At 42.2% G+C, this 21,365-nt stretch overlaps 1 protein-coding gene across 4 annotated transcripts in view; it reads right to left on the bottom strand.

Annotated features, from left to right (window-relative positions):
- Window positions 1-10,309: 10,309 nt before the first annotated feature.
- Window positions 10,310-21,365, bottom strand: part of LOC143018550 (uncharacterized) — a 123,026-nt gene continuing 111,970 nt past the window's right edge. For all 4 annotated transcript variants that reach the window (XM_076174012.1, XM_076174009.1, XM_076174010.1 and 1 more), the window contains 7 exons: window positions 21,189-21,364; window positions 20,170-20,261; window positions 19,631-19,864; window positions 15,441-15,577; window positions 13,885-14,157; window positions 11,881-12,075; window positions 10,310-10,590 (listed from right to left, as the gene is read on the bottom strand). In XM_076174012.1, the coding sequence (XP_076030127.1) occupies window positions 10,535-10,590; window positions 11,881-12,075; window positions 13,885-14,157; window positions 15,441-15,577; window positions 19,631-19,864; window positions 20,170-20,261; window positions 21,189-21,364 (1,163 nt within the window). In that variant the 3' untranslated portion in view covers window positions 10,310-10,534. The remainder of the gene's footprint in view (window positions 10,591-11,880; window positions 12,076-13,884; window positions 14,158-15,440; window positions 15,578-19,630; window positions 19,865-20,169; window positions 20,262-21,188; window position 21,365) is intronic.

Genomic DNA, 21,365 nt, shown 5'->3' with positions numbered 1-21,365 from the left:
CGTGATCTAAAGTAATAAAACAAACCCGTGAAATAGAACATGATCACATGAAAACGCTTCAGATGTGAGAGTGAGGAACGAATATGGGGCCACAATGAATGGGATAAGATGGAACGCTATGGACTATGCCCGACACGACACACATACTGTAGAGGTGCACGTGTGAGTCCTGTTATCATTTCTAATCATACCATTAGACTACAGAAAAAATACTTGCTTAGCGTCTGGTAATTTAATTACTTCGGGATTGGGAAATGTGTTTGTGTGTGTGTCTTTTAATCAACGAATTAACTTTATCTATTTATTGATATACCAATCTCTTAGGGCGTCGTGTGATGAATGGGGGCAGAGACAGGACTCAATGAGTACAGTTCCGACCTTGGTATACTAACAAAGTAACTACGTAAATGAACACTGGGCAAAGACCTTCATGTGGTGGTCTTGCGAGACTGACGTCAAAGAATTATGTGTTGGCCGTCTTACAGCCGTCAACATTCTCGCCTCCATGTTGAGATGCAGCCCCGGGTACTGACATTCGGATCCCGGACCGGAACTAGGATTTCTATAAAGTTGGACTGTATCTCCTCTACTTTATCTCGTTACCAGAGTTGACAAGAGGTGACTGACTCTCATTCTACTTATGTAAGGTGACATAACAGTTCTATATTGCCACAACACAAACAGCAGTTCAAATTTTCTTCCTAGAGAGGTATGAGAGGATCCGAGGACCGTTGCCAGCTGTCGTGGGTCCGCGGATTTCTAGTCAATGAAACGTGTGCAAATATTGTTATTGCCTGCACGCACGAACAAATGCAGGCAAATTACTTTCTCCGCGTTTACCGTGAAAGAGGCATCACTGCTCAGATGGGATGATCGTTAATCAATTTCATCAATTATTTTGAGAAGTGAAGAACTTACAGTAGTTGCTTAACTGCAAGCAGATCCATCAACCAGTCTTTGTCCTGCACGCTCCTGCAGATTTGTGTGTGGGTCGATGCTACTTCCTACATTACAAAACAAAACAATCGCTTGGAAACAAGTACATTCGCAAACCAATACAATTATTACATTTTTGCCCAAAAATACATTATTTCTTTAAACGTATAAAATAATGCAAGTGTATGTGGAACTGAGTTCCTTCCCTAGGCTTTCGTTGTTACAAAACTTCAAAAGCGAGGTAAAGGCTGCCCGAGTCGGCTGGTACTCTCCAAGCAACCGAAGTGAAAGCCTATTAATAACTCATGGCAGGAGCACCAAAAATAAGTCGCCCTTAGACTTAATGTATTGATCTATAAATATAAATGCCTACGTACTATCCAACAAAGAATATGCTGTGCATTGATCTGCTTCTGTAACTGCGTACCATTTGAAGGCAAGCTGGGTTCTTGTCGCTCTGAAGGTCACGCGTGCTAATAATGATTTTGAACGATCGGCCAACGCTAACGGATTTCACTTAAGTATCGGGCAAATGTGAGTTAATACTAGGTCTCTGCCAATCAAAAATCCTTCATGGATGGATTTAGGTGGTTAAAACTGATAAGTATTCACTGGAACGACATCCATTGAAGGTACCGCCAAGATAACGGGTGTTCACGTACACGCATATACACTGTTTCCGTAGCCATCCAGGTTCACACACCGATATTACCCGTTTCATGCGAAAAAGGATAACCAACGAAATAAAGTTGTTTGCTGTTATTCGAAATAAAGCAAATGCCACTCACTAGTAACCGTCTAGTAGCCATCTTATGTAATTTGGCTAACTTTAGGCAATACTCTTCTATTGAAAAAATAGCTTACTCATGGAATTACCAGTAATTCTAATTGCTGATTTAGATAATAGTAATATCACTGCTATAATAATAATAATAATAATAATAATAATAATGATGATAATAATGATAATGATAACAATATAATAACAATGACAATCATAATGGCGACTATACCCTACAGCGTCTTTTCGTAAGGATCCCTTTCAGGCGGTCAATCATAACAACAACCAACTATACTTTTATATAAGCTCCATTCTTCCTGACGCCATGGGGTCATGCAACCTTTATGATTAGAAAGAAGATAAGACGACGCTTCACCTCACACTTCTCAGCTTACTGTAATTCCTTTGCTGTCTCACAAACTTTCATGCGAATGCCTTTGTTGGCTTCACCTCATACCTTGCACTTCCTTATTCCCCTGTGCACATACATACATACATACTACATACACATGAATGCATGTATAGATGCATCCGTACATGCACACATATGATACATATATAAGTGTACATGGATGTATACATAATACATACATGCATATATACATACGTAATATATATCATGCATATATACATACGTAATATATATCATGCATATATACATACGTAATATATATGAGCACTTACGTAGTATATACATACGTAATATATATGAGCACTTACGTAGTATATACATGCATACACACATATAAACATACATATATGCATGCATACTCACATATGATCAAAACAACAGATAGAATACAGGTTAATTATGAATAATGAAGTTTGGCTTCAGTTTTACTGACTGGGAACCCAAAGCCCCACGGTAGTTGGCACCGGCCATTAGGCCCTCCCATAAGTCTCCCTAAAGAAAGAATGAAAACAATTTACATACTATTTGTGTTGTGTTGTAGATTGAGAGAAGCAAGTAAATGCCTTGAGGAAATAAAAAGCCTTATGAGAAATAGGCAACTGGGAAAGGATGCATGAAGGGTGATTGTGCCAACGGCATTGTATGGAGCAGAGGCTTAGAATTTACTTGAGAGAGGCAGAGAGGAAAATCTCTCGGTATATATAGACAAAATACTGTTGTAATAGTGTGGAACTATTTTTACATCATCAGCTTATAGTAGTGAGCCTCCGCCAGTTGTCAACTGTCCTTAAGCCAAAAGGCAGAAGGACTGTTGTATTACTCCTATCTCCAGGAATATGCCGGTTGCTATGCTGCTAGCATCACACCATATTACACCTATATTCTGTTGCGGTTCACTCCACTGTCCTCTCGCTGGATCATCGCGTCTCACCTGTCGTGCGACGTCACGTATCATCGTGAGCGTGCCTTCATTAACCTTGTCTCCCGAACCCTTCGACCCTGACCGCCTCTATAACTCTATAACTGACCGCCTTTATAACCGCGATCGGGTAGTGACCAACCAATTTGACACATAGCGAGAAGAGCTCTCGTCTGCTCATCTCGTCCGTTACATCCGGGGACTTCGTTGCCTCTCCTGACCATCAGGTTTCCGCTCTCATCCCTCTCTCCCAGAGCCCATAAATGCCGCTCCGGGGCAAAGTTCTCAGTGACGTCCCCCCCCCCCCACACACACACACCTCCTTCCCCCATCACCACTTCCCATCTCTATCATTCCTTACTGCCTATTATAGCCATTGGCTTGCGAAATAATTAAACATATTTTATTTTTTTTAATTTAATGTCCCTATTGCAGAAAGGACAAGGGAAAATATTTCATATATTGTTGATTCTCATGCAAAATTCGTATATTACGGTAAAATATTCAGGGCTTCTCTGCCCTTTATTATCATTATTTTGTCAGCCTTGTGGGTGGCATGTCCAGACAAGAATTGCCGCCCCCGGGCATATCCCTCCCATGTGAGGGCCATGCTCTGTAGTCGCAGTCCCAACACCGTTCCTCCTTCCATCGGTTCCGGCTCCTTCGAGACCAATCCAAACCGAGCTAAGTGTTCCACTCCGTCCGATGCCGGTACAACAGTATCATCCACTCATATGTCATCGAGGTAGGAAACCGTGCCCTTAATCACTCCAGTCTTTTTTCAGCACTGCCTTCAGGATCCTCGTTATTATCCTTGGAGCTGAACACAGCCCGAATCCCAGTCTGGTCAAGCAATATGTTTTACCTTTATATTTTATTGATTGGTATTTCCATAGCTTCTTCGCCACGTGAATATGCAGGTAAGCCGCCTCTAGATCTACAATTACAAAGGATTACAAAGGCAGAGCATGCCGACAGGAGACCTTTTGGTCCATATCTTGGTCGGATGCGAAAAAAAAATCATGATAATAATAAATGAATGGATAAAAACTAAAATAATGTAAATAACAAATAAAATACATAAATAAATGCATTGGTATAATTAAACAATAAACAAACAGGTAAATAGAAAATAATAATAAATTGACATATAACTAATAATAAATGAGAATCAAACAGATAAATGATAAAACAAAAACAAATAATATAAAATAAATGATAATCATTACAGCACCCCTCATTTGGCGCCATTTGCGTATTGTCTCGTTACATATGTCTACAGAATCATTGCCAGTGTGACACCATACAAACTGGTTCAGCTCTCGGAAGTCCAACACCGGTCGTACTTTGTTCTTGGTTGGCTGCACCACTGCCATCAGAGGCAAGATTCCATCCTCCACTGGCTCCTCCCAAGGACTCAAAATTCCCTCATCAATCCACCGCTGTACTTCGATGTCAAAGTCATCCCTCACCCCCTTTCTGAGAGTGTTCATAGCAGCCAACTTTGTTCTTCAATATAGACAAGCATCCTTTGAGGTACCACTCTACCTCCCACTTCTGGCCATCAAATTTCGCCAGGAAGTCTTCGTCCTCAATGGTACAAGGAGGCCGCCTTCTCGTCAAGGTCGAGCTTCATTACGACACTACCCTCCATGGCCCTAATCGTCATTCCTATGTCTATTTCCGGCCTCTGACGGCTCCTCCCCCTCCATTCCGTACTCGAATCACGTATCGCTTCAACCCTCACTTGTCCGGCGATAAACGTGACTTCTCCGAACTGTGTAATTGCATCCATTCTCAGCACCACTTCAATTCCCTCAATGACCGTTCTAATAACAAGCACTCTTAGACGTATCGGAATGCCCTACACCGTCATTCCAACTTCCTGCTTGTCTGAATCCTTTAATCAGGTCGGCCGTTACAATCGTGGTTGAACAGCCGGAATCTACTAGTGCTCTTGCATGCCTTCCTCTCAGCCGGACATCTACAATCGGCATACAGTTCGGGAGCGCCTTTACATTGATTGGGCGGCAGCCCGCGCAGCAGCCACCCCTTGTCTGTTTCCCTGATCGCATTGTCGAGCGATATGTCCTGATTCTCTATATTCGTAACAGATAGGCTCCGTCTCTTCACAATCCCTCGCGAGGTGAATTCTGATCAAGTAGGAGGACAGTGGAATGCACCGTAAAAGAATGTAGGTGTGATATGGTGTGATACTAGCATCATAGCAACCGGTGTAGTCCTGGAGATAGGAGGTGTGGTGTTCGAGGATGGGAGTGGCAGCACAAAAAGGATGACTACTATCATATTAACGTATCGGAGTTGGATGCGGTTGTAAAAGGAGTCAATTTGGCGCTGAAATGGGGGCTACGCGAGATCAAAATCACGACAGACTCAGACGAGTTCAGCGTGAAGGTGAGCGTAATCCAAGTGCCGTCGGGAGTGAACAAAGCGGACGTGCTAACCAGAGTAAAGAAAAGTTGGCTGAGAGTGCCGGAAAAACAGGAAGAGAAGGTTGAAGTGTGCGCCGCAGGATCCCTATGCGCGGAGGAGTTCCATGGAACACATCACCTAGGTGATTATTCTTAGCAAGGAAAGTTGGCCCGAATATAACGAGGGAAGAAGTCCGGCGATCTGTGAGAGCATGTGTACGATGTCAATCAATAGATCCCGCCCCGAGACCGCACGCAACGGAGGAACTCAGCTTAGAAGAGAACAGGAGGAGGTTGGCGGTCGACGTAACCCACTATCGACGGGGCATGTATTCATCGATGGTTGACTGAGGCCCAGGACGATTCGCCGTCTGGCGGGAGCTGAAGACGGAGACCGGAGAGGAAATTGCACAGGTGATGAATGAAACATTTCAGGAACGGGGTCCAGTTGATGAAATACTGATGGATAATAGTACCGCGTTTCAGTCGGGACCACTGAAAGAAATGCTGGACAAGTGGAGCACGAGACTTTTCTTTAGGGCTGCTTACTGGCCGAGCGGAAATGGAATAGCAGAACAACACCATCGCATTATTAAGTCCATCGCCGAAAGGGCATTAATACTACCCATGGAGGCAGTCTTCTGGTATAATATGTCCCCTAGGTAGGCCAAGACGAAGACTCGGTTCCACAGAGAGCATTATTTAAATATGACTGGCGACATCCCAGGGTAGCGCCGCGCCGGTGCTATCGGCCAATGCTGAATAAGGCGCTGCCTCAGCGAAGGTGCAGGAGGTATGGGTGAAGCCAAAGGATATTAAGTGCACCTCACAGTGGACGAGGGGTATCGTAATGCCGCGTCCACACGGTCGAGCTGTGCCTGGCAGATTTTGCCCTTACCGGGCAAAGTCCGCAGACTCTGCCCGCAGTGTCCACACGGCTGACGATGGTGGTTGGAGGTTAGTTGGCCGCAAGCAGAGGTTGGGAGGGAGTGATTCAGTGCGGTACGATAACCATGGTTCCCGCCATACTTGGAAAGAAGGTAGCACTTTACAGCATTATAATTGCTGCCTGCATTAAAAAGAGAAACAAGAAATCACGGAGACATGCCTGATGCCGGGAGTGGTTATAAAGACGTGATTTAATGGGAAGCTCAGTGACAATCCTACGTGAATTGCAGGATGAAAATGAACAATTGTTTTGCAGTTACATGAGAATGAACATAAGCAGCTCTTCTTTTCTCCTTTCGAAAGTGGAGCCATATATACAAAGGCAAGAGACAAATATGAAGAAAAGCATAGCACCAATAGCACGTCTTGTCGAGACCAGTACACACTAGTATTAGGTGCGGACATGGTAGTAAGGTAACTTCGGTCTGTACTGAGCGGGTTTGCTAACTTTACTCGCACCTCACCACATGCGTTTGGCAGCGATGTTAGCCCTCCATCCACTGCCCGCAAATGGCGCCGGGAACGGACAGTTTGATGGTTTGCCCGATGAAATTGCCCGTTGTCGAGCAAAGCCCTCGTGCCCGGCGGACAGTGCTCGACCGTGTGGACGTGGCTTAACGGAGGTAAATTCGCGGGACATCTCTGTTTAGGGAGTGCCACGACATATCCTGGATCTTCGTCGTGTGGTGGATGGAGGAAAAAACGATGAAGAGAATTAGGACGCGGTGGTGGATGAGGGAACAGCGCCTCGACGACCGCAGCGCAATAGATGTCCTCCGAGATGGCTGCAGGACTACAAGTAGTAAATGGAGGAGACGAAGAAGACGAAGAATAGGTTGATCTCGAGATCAAGGGTGAGTGTGGTATGAATGTGGTATGGATATGGGTATGCAGTTGGCACCCCGGCACGGGGTCAAAGGTCACCATGTAGAAGGGGGGGGGCAAATAGGCAGTGTGTATGTGGAGCAAATGAGGGGAAGGGGGGAAGAGAGCGAGTGAGAAAGGTGTAGTGGAAGAAAAATATAGAGAATAATTAGCTCAGGTAGGATTGATAGGCAATATGAGTGAAAGAGAAACTAGCTAGAGGAGTCTTTTTCATTGAAGTAGCAGGAAGTAACGCAGATAAAGTAAGTGATATGTTGCCCTGCGACCACATGATTCTTAGACCATGTAACATGAAAAGCAGATCAAATGGATGATAAAGGAGAGAATGGATAAAATCTCAAAAATAGAAAGTTAAAGTAAGTGATCATGGAATAAAAGAAAAAAGTAAGAGGAGAATAAAGTTATGGAAAAGGTGGTGAAGGTATTAAAAAAGTGGAAACTGTTTCTCAGGGATATAAATGACAAACATAAATATGTCAATGTCTCAAGGTAGGAAGAGGTGCATATTACTTTATGGATTGTAAGAATGAACTGCCTAATGCTAGAAAAATTACATGAGCAGAGAAAACACTCCCACACAAGAGAAAACACAGAATAGACCTGGTCACAGGTTAAAAGTGTTCCAAATGCAACCACCACACAGAAGACACAGATCACCTTATGCTTTAATGTCCCACACTAACAATCCCCCAACAACAGCACAATATCTCCTCTCTAAATGACTTACGATACCACCCAGAATCTGATGTGTGTGTCCTGGAGGCTGCAGGTCTTCTGTAAGAGGGATTAGGGACAATGAATTGATTGACTGATTACATCAACAATCTTGGGTTGTGACTCAAATGCACACAATTAAATAGAAGTGTTTGTTCAGGTAAATGCAGTTAGGCACATATCCACTAAAAAAAAAATTCAGGTAACAAGCAATGGTAAATGACATGGAACTATCTATATGCCAAGAGATTTTTCCCCCTTATATGGGAGGTAGCACATACTTACCCCCACCCATTCCACTCCCATCCCAGCTCCCCATGGATGACGGATTACCCCTACATCCTGCCCACCACCCTGGGTCAAAAGCAATGAAGCAAGACAGCACATCCATTGCAAGGCCACTTCATTTAATTTGTAATCCCTCTCTCTGCCCCCTCATGCAGAAAAAGAGAACATGTTATTAGAGGAAAATAAAAATCTAAGATTATTTGGATAAAAAGAAATGCAACCAAGGATGAATAAGCAATAAGGGAAACTGAATGAGGCCAAAAAAGGGAACAACAAGAATACAAATCAATACAGGAGACAATGTAAGGATACCTCCCTTAAACTGGGGAAGAAGTCTTGGAAATGTAGGTAATTATATTTGCATTTTTGTGATGTTAAATTAAAAATCATAATATTTAACTGGCATATGGGAATGGGAAAAAGATTCTCTGCTTTATTCCTTACAATTTAAACTGTACTTGGAGGATGTTAGAGGAACAGGAGCAAACAATCTTTGGGCCTGAGATCATTTGCAATTCCTATGATTCTTCCTCTTTGCTTTTTCATTTTTTATCTGCTCAGTAACTTTTGGAGCGGATGAAGACGGGTTATCATATAATGAAAGAGTTGGGTAAATCAGCTTCAACTCAGACCCTGCTGTAGAAGCACGGTGTCTCACTGCATTACCTTTGGCCTGAGCAGTGTGGCAGTGGATAGAGATCTATTCATCCATTCCATGAGATGCTATGATGGGGGGGGGGGGGGGGTCAATGATTGGATTAAGATGGGTGCAGGTTAGATGTGTGCTTTGATTTGGTCAATGGGAAGAAAGGTCATTTATCACATATGTATAACATAATAAGGAGTTAGTGATGGAATTAAGGAAGGTATGTGATAGGAGAAAGTTGAAGGTAAATGTGGGTAAATGTAAGGTGATGGGACGTACAAGGGGAGAGGATGGCAGCAAGTTGGAAGTAAGTCTTAAAGAAGAAAGGCTGGAGGAAGTGAAGTGTTTTAGGTATTTGGGGTTGCATGTGGCAGGAAAGGGAGGAGTGGTGGTGGAAGTAAATTGTAGCCTAGGGAAGCAAGTAAATTGTCATGAGAAATAGGCATTTGGGAATGGATGCAAAGAAGAGACTATATGAAGGGGTGATTGTGCAGACGACACTGTATGGGACAGAAACATGGAATTCAAAAGAGGCAGAGAGGAAAAGTTTATATGTGTTTGAGATGAAATATCTGAGAAGCATGGTAGGGGTTACAAGGATGGACAGAGTGAGAAATGGAAGAAGGCTGGGATGGAAAAGGAGATGGCAGGCAGGGCTGATGAGAGTATTGGGATGGTTTGGACACATGGAAAGAATAAGTGAAGAAAGATTAGTAAGAGTTGTGGAAGGCAAAAGTACTGTAAATGGAGTGAACTTGAGGTGACAACCAAGGATGAGATGGATGGATGGGGTGAAAGGGGCACTGAGCAAGTGGGGAATGTCTGTTGAGTGAGGAAGGGAGGAAGCAGGAGACAGGGGTGAGTGGAGAATGGCTGTGTATAGATAATACTGTGATGCAAGGAAAGGAGGGGATGGGGGAATAGGGAGTAGTTATGTATAAATGATATTTTGATGCATCCCTTCAGATTTCTCCCCACCTTCTCTTTTTCTGCATGAGGGGGGTGGAGAGGAAAGGTTGCCAATGAAAGGTATGTCTGCCATAACCTATTATTACATGTTATAATGGGTTCGGTATACAGTAATTTCAATTTGCGGTAAGGTTTTCAGGAATGCATATGTACTGTATAATGAGGACTTACTGTATTTGCCTTTTGAGTTAGCTATCTCCCTCATAAGGAGGAAAAAGCCCTTTGTGTACCATATAGATAACAGTGATTAATTCTTAAGCTTAGGTTTCTTGTGGAGTAAGTGTATGCTTTGACTCAGTCACTCTTTTTTGGTATTGATATATATGTATGTAGATTCTTTACCCATATGTGAACATTAGGATCTAAATGAAATAGAAAATATAGGAAAACTAAAAATAATTTTATTGCATAGACATATTTCAACATACAGTATTTTTTTCAAAAGTTCATGGAAACGAGAAAAGAAAATGCATTTTAGATTTTGCTTTTGATCAACTTTGTTTCCCTTTTTAAAATGTCCAAATATTATGCAATTTTTCATAAATACATATATACATCTATATACAATATATACTATATGTATCACACATCTTATCATAACTGATCAAGTAGGTAAGAAGGTTCCTTCTTCAAAGTGCCACAAATCACAAAGCATGTCAACTGAAAGAGATATTGAAAATGTTCAGAAATTTGGCTGAAATTTAATCCAAAATATCTTAACACAATTCCAGGCTGTCATGATATCACTGTATCAAAACAATATTAATGAAGAATCAATGCATAAATATTTCACATATCAAATTACCATGGAACTTAGTTTATCATACATAAATACACCACAGGCTTTTTCCCCTTTACAAGGGAAGTAGCCAAAAACAAAGGCATAAATCTACTCCCACCCATTTCATCCCCACATACTCCACTCCCATTCATAAAATTCATAACCCCTCCCTCCCTCTCTTCTTGGATCCTCCTGGATGATGAGTCAACCCTGCATCTCACCCACTGCCCTGGGTCAGAAGCAATGTAGCAAGACACAGCACATCCACAGCAAGGCTGCTTTATTCAATTGGTGACACCCCACCCTCTCCCCTCATGCAGAAAAAGAGAAGACAAAGACAAATCCCTTTGTGCTGCATCAAAATATCATTCACACATATTCCCTTAACACCCCCATCCCCTACCCACTCCCATCCATGCATCACAGCATCATCCATACACAACCATTCTCCACTCACCCCTATCTTCTGTCCTCTTTCCCGATGCCCCTTTTACCCCCATCCATCTATCTCATCCTTTGTCACCCCCTCATGTTCACTCCTTCCATCCCTGCCTTCCACACTTCTTTTACTAATCTTTCTTCACTCATTCTTTCCATTTGTCCAATACATTCCAATACCCTTTCATCAACCCTATCTCCCAGCTCCTTTTTCACACCCACTCTCCTCCTCACCTCTTCATTTCTCACTCTCTCCAGCCTAGTAGCCTCTACCATACTTCTCAGGCATTTCATCTCAAACACATTTAAACTATTGTTCCATGTTTCTGCCCCATTCAGTGCTGTTGGCACAATCACCCCTTCATACAATCTCCTCTTAGCATCCATTCCCAAATGTCTATTTATCATTACATCTTTTAATCCCCCAAGGAATTTGCTTGCTCCTCTCAATCTACCTCCACCTCCACTCCTCCCTTTCCCACCACATTTGAACCCAAGTATGTAAAGCTATCTACTTCCTCCAGTCTCTCTCCCTTAATACTGACTTCCAATTTGCTATTATCTATTTAAGTTTATTATTTGTAACTATTATTTACATCACCAGTCTTCTTCACATCTTTACATCTATTGCATATTTACAAAGATATAGTTACCATCTTTTCTGTAAAGACAAATAATAACTAAAACATACTTCCCAAAATATCTAAAAAATGACACAAATTGTACCTTACCTGTTAGCTTGTCTAATTTATAATGTGATCCTTGCTGTCCAATGGTATGCATGAGTGTGGTGTAATAGGGTATGGCAGCTACTTTATCTCCCCAATTCTCATCTTGTAAACACCAATTGTGCAGAATGCCAACTGTGAGTTTTATGATTAACCACACACTTTCTGATACAAACTGTTTGCTGTTCACTAATTCAGCTGGAATTCAAATATGAAAAGAAGAAAAAAAAATAAGAAAGGAAAAAGAAATATTTAGAAGGGAGGATGTATACAAGAGTGCATCAAGAAAGTCTGGAAGGGGCTTGCAAGTCCAGTAACCAATGTTTAGAACCATGGTAGCTGATCTACCAAAGTAACTCATTTGCATCAAATGTATATCCCCTATCTTGCCACTAAATAGGTAAGAAGGGGTTCACTTACACATTTGATTATGTCATCAGCACACCTTCATTCTTGCCATTTTGAGTGTAAACAACACATTTTCTCTCTTGCACTAGCAGTCACATTGATCACAAAAAATGTGAGTAGCTGTACAATGGGTAACAACTGAACTGTAATGTTACTTTTTTTTTTCTTTTATGGTCTAACATCATACACTCCCCCATATCAGAAGGCTAGGACGAAGCACCTCACAGAGGGCTTTGTAGCATGGAATTTAATGAACCATGCCCATGGTTCAACTTCGCTGGTGGCAGGATTCGAACCGCCCTCACCTCGACCTTCGCCGCAAGTAATGACGCCCTAACCCACTCAGCCAGCGAGCTTCCACAACATTTTGGATGCAGGAAAGCATAATCTATCTATATACCAAGGGCTTCTTCCCCCCTATATGGGAGGTAGCCATGCAAAAAGGTACCCACCCATTTATCTCCCATCCACCACCTTTGTTTCCCTGTCATCTTAGTTCCTCATGGAACAAGGGTCATGCCTATCTCCTGCTCACTGCCCAGGTAAGAAGCAATGCAGAAAGATGCAGCATTATATAATATTTTATTTTTTATTTCTTTTATTTTTAAGCAACATGCCTTATCACTTCTTATTTGTCAAACTGAGGGCATGCATTAGATGTGCCACTTCCTTGGATTCATGCCTCATAAAGGAATAAACTATCGTAAACAATATGTACATCATCACCAATAAGAGTACACACACCAAAAAGACTTTCTCTCATTATAATGGGGGTGGCAAAGATCAAAAACCCATTCATTGTCCCTTCCATCTTAGGTCCTTATGGATGAAGAATAACTACCACAATAGATAGCAAATCCTGTATTACATACATACATATACCAAGGCTTTTTCCCCCTTACAAGGGGGGTAGCCAAAAAGAAAAAGGCACAAAATCAATCCCACCCATTCCACCCCTGAATACACTCCACACCCCTCCACCCTCCCTCCCATCTTAGCACCTCCTGAATGACGGGTCATCCCTGCACCTTGTCCACTGCCCTGGGTCAGAAGCAGTGTCACAAGACACAGCACATCCACAGCAAGGCCGCTTCATTAAATCGGCGACCCCCCCCTCTGTCCCCCCATTGCATAAAATGAGAGGACGGGGAGAAATCCCTTCGGGCTGCGTCAAATTTTGCTCACACATACTACCTCACCCCCCATCCACCCGCCCATTCCACCTCATGCTATCACAACATCATCCATATACAACCATTCTCCATTCACCCCTGTCTTCTGTCCTCTCCCGTCCTTCCTCAACAGACATTCCCCTCTTCCCCAAAGCCCCCTTCACCCCATCCATCCACCTCACCCTAGGACGTCCCCTCATGTTCACTCCCTCCACATCTGCCTTCCACACCTCTTTTACTAGTCTTTCCTGTATTAAGCATGTTAAACTGTAGGTTTAAACAAAGGAAGCTAAATAGATGCTTATGCATATCTCTAACCTTAACTCTCTTCATCACTAACTTAATGCCCCACAAGCTGTCACCCTCATAAGGGGAGTGGCCAAGTCAACACACACAACCATTACATACACATTAAAACTGTACTTACCATTTGAATTTATATTTGTAGTTAAAGTGACATACACCAATTTGAGAAGTGCCACTAGAAGATCAGAGGGACAATGACAGTTACTGGACATGATCCAATTAGGTGGTTTCTGAAGTAGACTACCAGTCCAAAGAACAAATGCCTTGGTAATCTGTGGCAATGATTGGGATGAGCTGGATAATCCTTCCTGGAACACTTTTCTGGACGCTTCCTTGTTTTTCAGGTACACAAATTTGTCCAGAAATATGCAAAGTTTTTGAGTGAAGCAATTGTCTGAAAAAATACACATAAATACACTTTGGTTTTACATAAACAATAACACTGTATTTACATTTTACTTTTGTTTTATGTACACAATAGTATGCACATTTTACTCATTATTCATTGTCAAACCTTCCCTAGTTAAAAATTTTCCATATTATAAGAAATCCAAAGGACTGTAGTCACCTGATCTGATTGCTAGCTTGGCTTAATTTAATTTCCTAACATGTCCTTGACCATACTCAAGGTCGACAGAGGCCATCAAAACCTTGGGTATGACACTTGAGTCTTTCCTCCCGTACTTAGACAAACTAGAGCAATAGCTAAGACAAAATAGAATGGAAGCCTCATCTCAGAAAGGACATTAATGAAATCACTCACACCAGACAAATGGGAAGCAAAGAAACATACACACATACATATACCAAGGCTTTTCCCCCCTTACAAGGGAGGTAGCCAAAATGGAAAAGGCATAAAATCAAAGAAACATCCAACAGTAAAATTAAACGGCCATCTCCTTCCACTGGATAAAAATCTTAAAATCATGAGCCTCAGTTACTGATCATTTATAAGGGAATGCCTCCACTAGTCTCCCAAAGACATCAACCTAATTGAGAAATCCATCCCAAGTCAAGTAAGAAACACGCTGACATTCAGGCCATCACTCTACACTGAAACAGTATCAACACACAAGTAGGACTGGTTATCAACTACAACTGTTCCAGATGCAATAACTTCAAAGATATTGAGCACCTTATCCTACAACACCACAAAAGTTTTCTTTGAGCAGCTTATGAGTCAATTCAATGGGACCTGCGAATCTCCTGCAAGAGAGACCTGGAGCTATAGACTGACAGATTGGTTGATATACAATAATAATAACAATAATGCATACATACATATACATAGGGCTCTTTCTTCCTTGCCAGGGTGGTAGCCATAGTCAAAAGGCATAATTCCACTTTCATCCACCACCATCACTGTACCTCCTTTTTTTAGACACTTTGCATGACACCCATTTAACCCAAATGCCTTATTTACTCTCATAATTTTAATAACTGCTTTCACCTCATCTTTTCTTATTTTCCTCAATTTTCCTCATTCATCAATGTGATTTTCTTATAATAATACATACATACCAAGGGCCTTTTCTCCCTTACAAGGGTGGAAACCAAAGTCAAAGGCATAAATCCACTCTCACCCATTTCATCCCCACATACTCCACTTCCATTCACCACTCCTCCCTCCCTTCCTCCCTTCTTGGGAACTCCTCTTATAATAATAAATATTAGTACCTGAACTACTGCATAGTTGTTGGATGAAGGTCTGATGGCATGCGAGAGCTTTGAGAGTCTCTAATATCTGCAAAGCTTCTTCAGGATGCTCAAACTCTGTCACAATCTCACATAATTGAGATACTACACTATCTAATCTGTTTAAGAAAAATTATGAGATGAAAATTAAACCAGGAGGTGCTCTGTAGGTGACAATAAATATTTTTGCCTGATGTGCTAATTTTCAAACATGTTGGTTACCTGGCAGTTCCTGGTAACTATTAGAATTAAATTACAGCCTTTATATTCACAAGATAAAATTAAAGTTCAATGTACTACAACACACGCTTCTTGGCAATTGTTTTGACCACTTCATCTACTCTATGTACATACATACATACCAAAGCTTTTTCCCCCTTACAAGGGAGGTAGCCAAAAAGGAAAAGACATAAAATCATTCCCACCCATTCCATCCCTGAATACACTCTACACCCCTCCACCCTCCCTCCCATCTTAGCACCTCCTGAATGACGGGTCATCCCTGCACCTTGTCCACTGCCCTGGGTCAGAAGCAGTACCGTCAGACACAGCACATCCACAGCAAGGCCGCTTCATTAAATCGGCGACCCCCCCTCTCCGTCCCCCCATACAAAAAAGGAGAAGATGGGGAGAAATCCCTTCGGGCTGCATCAAATTTTGCTCACACATACTACCTCACCCCCCATCCCCCCGCTCATTCCACCTCATGCATCACAACATCATCCATACACAACCATTCTCCATTCACCCCTATCTTCTGTCCTCTCCCGTCCTTCCTCAACAGACATTCCTCTCTTCCCCAAAGCCCCCTTCACCCCATCCATCCACCTCATCCTAGGAGGACGTCCCCTCATGTTCACTCCCTCCACATCTGCCTTCCATACCTCTTTTACTAGTCTTTCTTCACTCATTCTTTCCATGTGTCCAAACCATCCTAATACTCTTTCATCAATCCTATCTCCCAACTCCCTTTCCTACCCTGTTCTCCTCCTCACCTCCTCATTTCTCACTCTATCTAGCCTATTAATCCCCATCATACTTCTCAGACACCTCATCTCAAACACATTCAAACTCCTTCTCTCTTCTCTTATGTTCCATGTTTCTGCCCCATACAGTGCTGTTGGCACAATCACTCCTTCATACAGTCTCCTCTTAGCATCCATTCCCAAATGTCTATTCCTCATTACACTCTTTAGTCCATCAAGGCATTTATTCGCTTCTCTCAATCTACATTCCACCTCCACCTTCACTCCACCTTTTCCTGCCACATTTGCACCCAAGTATCTAAAACTATCCACTTCCTCCAGTCGCTCTCCCTTAATGCTCACTTCCAGTCTACTGCCACTTTCACCCCTTGTACATCTCATCACCTTACTTTTACCCACATTTATCTTTAGTTTTCTTCTATCACATACTCTCCCAAACTCTGTCACCAACTTCCTCAATCCCTCCTCTGATCCTGGCACAAGCGCAGTATCGTCCGCAAACAACAGCTGGCTCACCCCCCACTTTTCTCCATTTTCTTTAACCATCTCCAGTCCCTTTCCCACTACCCTTGCATTTACCTCTCGTATTATCCCATCCATGTATAAGTTGAACAGCCAGGGCGACATAACGCATCCTTGACAAAGTCCCACCTTTACCTTGAACCACTCACTCTCTCCATTTCTAATACTGACACAAGATCTACTACTCTCATAAAAACTCTTGACAGCTCCTAGAAGATTTCCTTCTATCCCATATATCTGCATAACTTCCCACAGTGCCTTTCTGTCTACCCTATCGTAAGCCTTTTCCAGATCCATAAAGGCCCAAAAAACATCCTTCCCTTTTCCTATAGCTTTCTCACATATTTGTCTTACCACAAAGATCTGATCTACACAACCTCTAACCGTCCTAAATCCACACTGTTCCTCACCAATTACTCACTCTGTTCCTCTCCTAATACTCTCAATCAAGATCCTCCCATAAGCCTTCCCAACTACACTTAACAAGCTAATCCCTCTGAAACTACTACATTCACACTTGTCCCCTTTTCTCTTGTAAAGTGGAACTATACAGGCACTCCTCCAGTCCTCCGGCACTCTACCCTCTCTCCAGCAAGCATTAAATAACCTCAGCAGCCAGTCCACCATCACTGTACCTCCTTTTTTTTAGACATTCTGCATGGCATCCATCCAGACCAGGTGCCTTACCTGCTTTCATCATCTTAACAACTGCCTTCACTTCATCCTTCCTTATTTCTCCTCCATTTTCCTCACTTATCACTCTCATTTTCTTAGCATTTCCCACTGCAACTATCTTTCCCTCCCTATCCTCCTTCACATTTAGCAACTCCCTAAAATATTCTGCCCATCTTCCCCTTACTGCCTTCTCTTCCACTATCATCTCTCCATCTACACCTTTTACCTTTTCTTCTCTACTTGATTTGCCTCCTCTTCCTCTCTTAATTTCTTTCCAAAACATCTTTTTATTACTTTCAAAATTTTCTGTCATACTCTTACCCCACTTCACATCTGCTCTCCTCTTTGCCTCCATTACCTTTTGCTTTACTTCTCTTTTCTTTTCTTTGTACCTCTCATATGACTCCCTCATCCTATTTTGTAACCAATCTGTGAAAGCTCGCTTCTTCTCTTCTACAACCTTCTTTGTTTCCTCATCCCACCATTCACTACCCTTCCTTCTATTTCCTCCTGCCCTTCTTGTTCCACACACCATCCTTGCACACTTTGTGACTCCCTCCTTGAACCATCCCCATTCCTCCTCCACTCCTAGCTCTACTCTATCCTTCACTCCCTCCCACTCCTCCTTTAGTTTCTTCTTGTACTCCTTCTCCTTTTCCTTTTCATTTAAAGAGTTCACTCTAAGCACCTCCCTACCATTTGTCCCTCTCCTCTTTCTCCATCTATCCTCCACTCTCAACTTACCTTCCACCAAAAAATGATCTGAATATTCCCCCACCCTCTCCCCTTAGCACATGTACATCCTTAACTCTTCCTATCATAGTCCTATTTACCACTACATAATCCATCAATGCTCTATCTACCACCCTTCCATCCACCACTCTCTCCCATGTGTACTTATGCTTGACTTTCTTCCGAAACACTGTATTTGCTATCATCAACTCTCTAGACACATTTCCACCATCAACTCTCCACTATGATTCTTTCCTGGAACTCCACATTTCCCAACCACTCCATCAATTGGACCATTTCCTACCCTAGCATTAAGGTCTCCCAGTACTATTACATTGACATTTCTCCCTAAATCCTCTATGCACATTTTTAAATCTATCCAAAAGGCCTCCCTTTCTTCTACACTCTTCTCACTGCCAGGCCCATATGCACTTACAAAGACCCACATCTCCTTTCCCAGTTTCACCTTCATCCACATTATCCTTGAGGAAACCTCCTTCCACTCCACTACACATTTACCTATCTCTTCACTTACTAGAATAGCCACTCCTTCCCTCCCTAGCCATCTCTTCACTCCTGATAACCTCCCACTTACACTCCCAAACTTACACTCACCCTTCCCTTTCAACTTAGTTTCACTCAAAGCCAACACATCCATCTTTCTTCTCACAGCATATTACCTATCTCTTCCCTTTTACTCTCATCTGTACCACATCCACACACATTAAAAGACCCAAACCTTAGGGTGCTGGTTGGAAAACTCCCAGACCCTCTTATGCCTTTACTTTTTCTTTTAGGAATGTCCCCTGTAGGGCTACAAGGAGAAGGATCCCTTGTCCCAATCCCCGTCCATTTCTTCTCGCCTCTTACGATCCAAGTGGAAATACTTGGTGGCAGTATTCTTTTCCCCCACCATAGAAAATGAATACTCAGAGAAATGGTACAGGACAGCAGCAAGGTGTTGGGGGACAGCATAACGGAGGGACAGTCGTAGTATAAAAGTGTTATCATTTCTCTATGAACAGAGTTTTCCTCTATCATAGACAAAATGATGTGTGGCTCTGGTCCGTAGGGGCGCCCCATATAATCCCTAAAGTATCAACTGCATGCTACTATGCCACAATAACAAGCAGCCAATACCCCAGACTCTATGTACAAGAAAAAAAAATCTTGCTGTCACTTCACAAAACCAAATTGATTCTAATTTTATCAATCATTATAAGTCAAAGAAAAATTAACAAAATTATTTTCACTTACCTTTCAGGCTCTGTGACACATGGTGCAACCTTGGAAAGAGTTTCTAAAATATGAAGGTGTAGCTTTTGGTTATCTGCTAGATCTTGCTTCCTGGCATATTTGAGATGAGAACCTATGATGTGAAGTATCAGTGGGTCCATGCCAAAGTAAGGCTTTTCAGCAAGAACTGAAAGAACTCGTAAGGCACTTTCCACTTTAGATTCATGGTATTCTTTTGAAGTGGATGTACTGGAACTGAGAAAAAATAGAAAACATATGATGGAAAATAAGCAGAAAGGCCAGCTCAAATTGAATAACATGCTACAAACATAATCAAAACACAATAGAATTTACATATGTGCATGTGTGCGTGTATATATATATATACATATATATACACACACACACACACATATATATATATACACACACACACACACACACATATATATATATATATGTGTGTGTGTGTGTGTGTGTATGTGTATATGAGAGAGAGAGACAGACAGAGAGAGAGACATCTTTTAAAGGGTGGTAAGAAAAGTTTGGTGTAGCTTTACCTTTCCTGTTCCTCATGAGTCATTTTCTTCAGCTGCATGATGGCAGTATTGTACAACTTCTCATCCAGTTCATCCTGGCTCACTGGAGGAACCTGCAGATGCATTGATGAAACTTAACACTATAACTTTCTATGACATCTCAACTTACTGGTATATAACCTTCAAAACACCACTATATAAAACATATCCCCATAAAATGTCATATGGTTTAACATCACAAACTTCCCCCTATGGGAAGGCTAGGACAGTGCCCTTCACAGAAGACTTTATAGCATAGAATTTAATGAACCATGCCCTTGGTTCAACTTCATCAGTGGCAGGATTCGAACTGCCATCCCTTTGACCTTCGCTGCAAGTAACGACGCCCTAACCTGCTTAGCCAGCGAGCATGGAAACACTACTGACATGCCAAATAAATCTGCTCTTATCCACCACTCTCCCAATATTCATCCACAATGAATAATAACTCAATCAGACAGTTTAATCAATTGCTGCCTTGAGCCTTGCTGACTGGAAATGTGAACCCCAAAGCAGCTGCCATTAATCCCAGTAATCCCTGGGTTCTCCCATAGATCTCTGGGGAAAAAAATTGGAGTGATGTCAGCACTGTAATAGAAAGGGGCTGGCTCCATTTTGCTAGTAGATAGTCGCAAAAGAAGGGGAGCAGTTACTAAGTGGGGCTAACACTTCACCTCTAGATTGGATTCAAGAGCTTTCTCTTATCAACTGCCAGGCTTTCTGCACCTTTTCATACAACCAGTAACTGTTCCCCTCTTCCTATAACTAGTGACAGAAACTGTCCCACACTAACAGAACACATACAACAGTCCAAAGTTTCTTCCTGGAGAGGTCTATGATAGGAACCCAGTCCGAAGAGGGCCACTGTGAGGCTGCAGATTTCCAATGTGAAACTTGCAACAACAATTATCACTGTTATTATTATTCTCATGGCTGTGTGGAACAATAAACAATATATAACAATATTTCCAAAGTTACAAAAACTTCTGGAAAACAATTACCCAGTTGCTTCCCAGTCTGGTGTTGGTTAACATGTGTGCTAAGGTACTGCTTAAGTTTGGATCCAAGCACAAATGCTGCCGAGCTGCATCCTGATCTGATGCTGATGGGGCAGTGCCTGTGGTCGATTCCCAACCAGACATAATGTACAAAGCTCTCCTGTTTCCACATGGCACACC

This window comes from Oratosquilla oratoria, chromosome 35 (genome assembly GCF_046742065.1).
Source record: "Oratosquilla oratoria isolate Oo_2021 chromosome 35, ASM4674206v1, whole genome shotgun sequence".
NCBI classification, from domain to species: Eukaryota; Metazoa; Arthropoda; class Malacostraca; order Stomatopoda; family Squillidae; genus Oratosquilla; species Oratosquilla oratoria.
The sequence above is the reverse complement of the archived record's forward strand: the minus strand, read 5'-3'. Positions and strand labels throughout refer to the sequence as shown.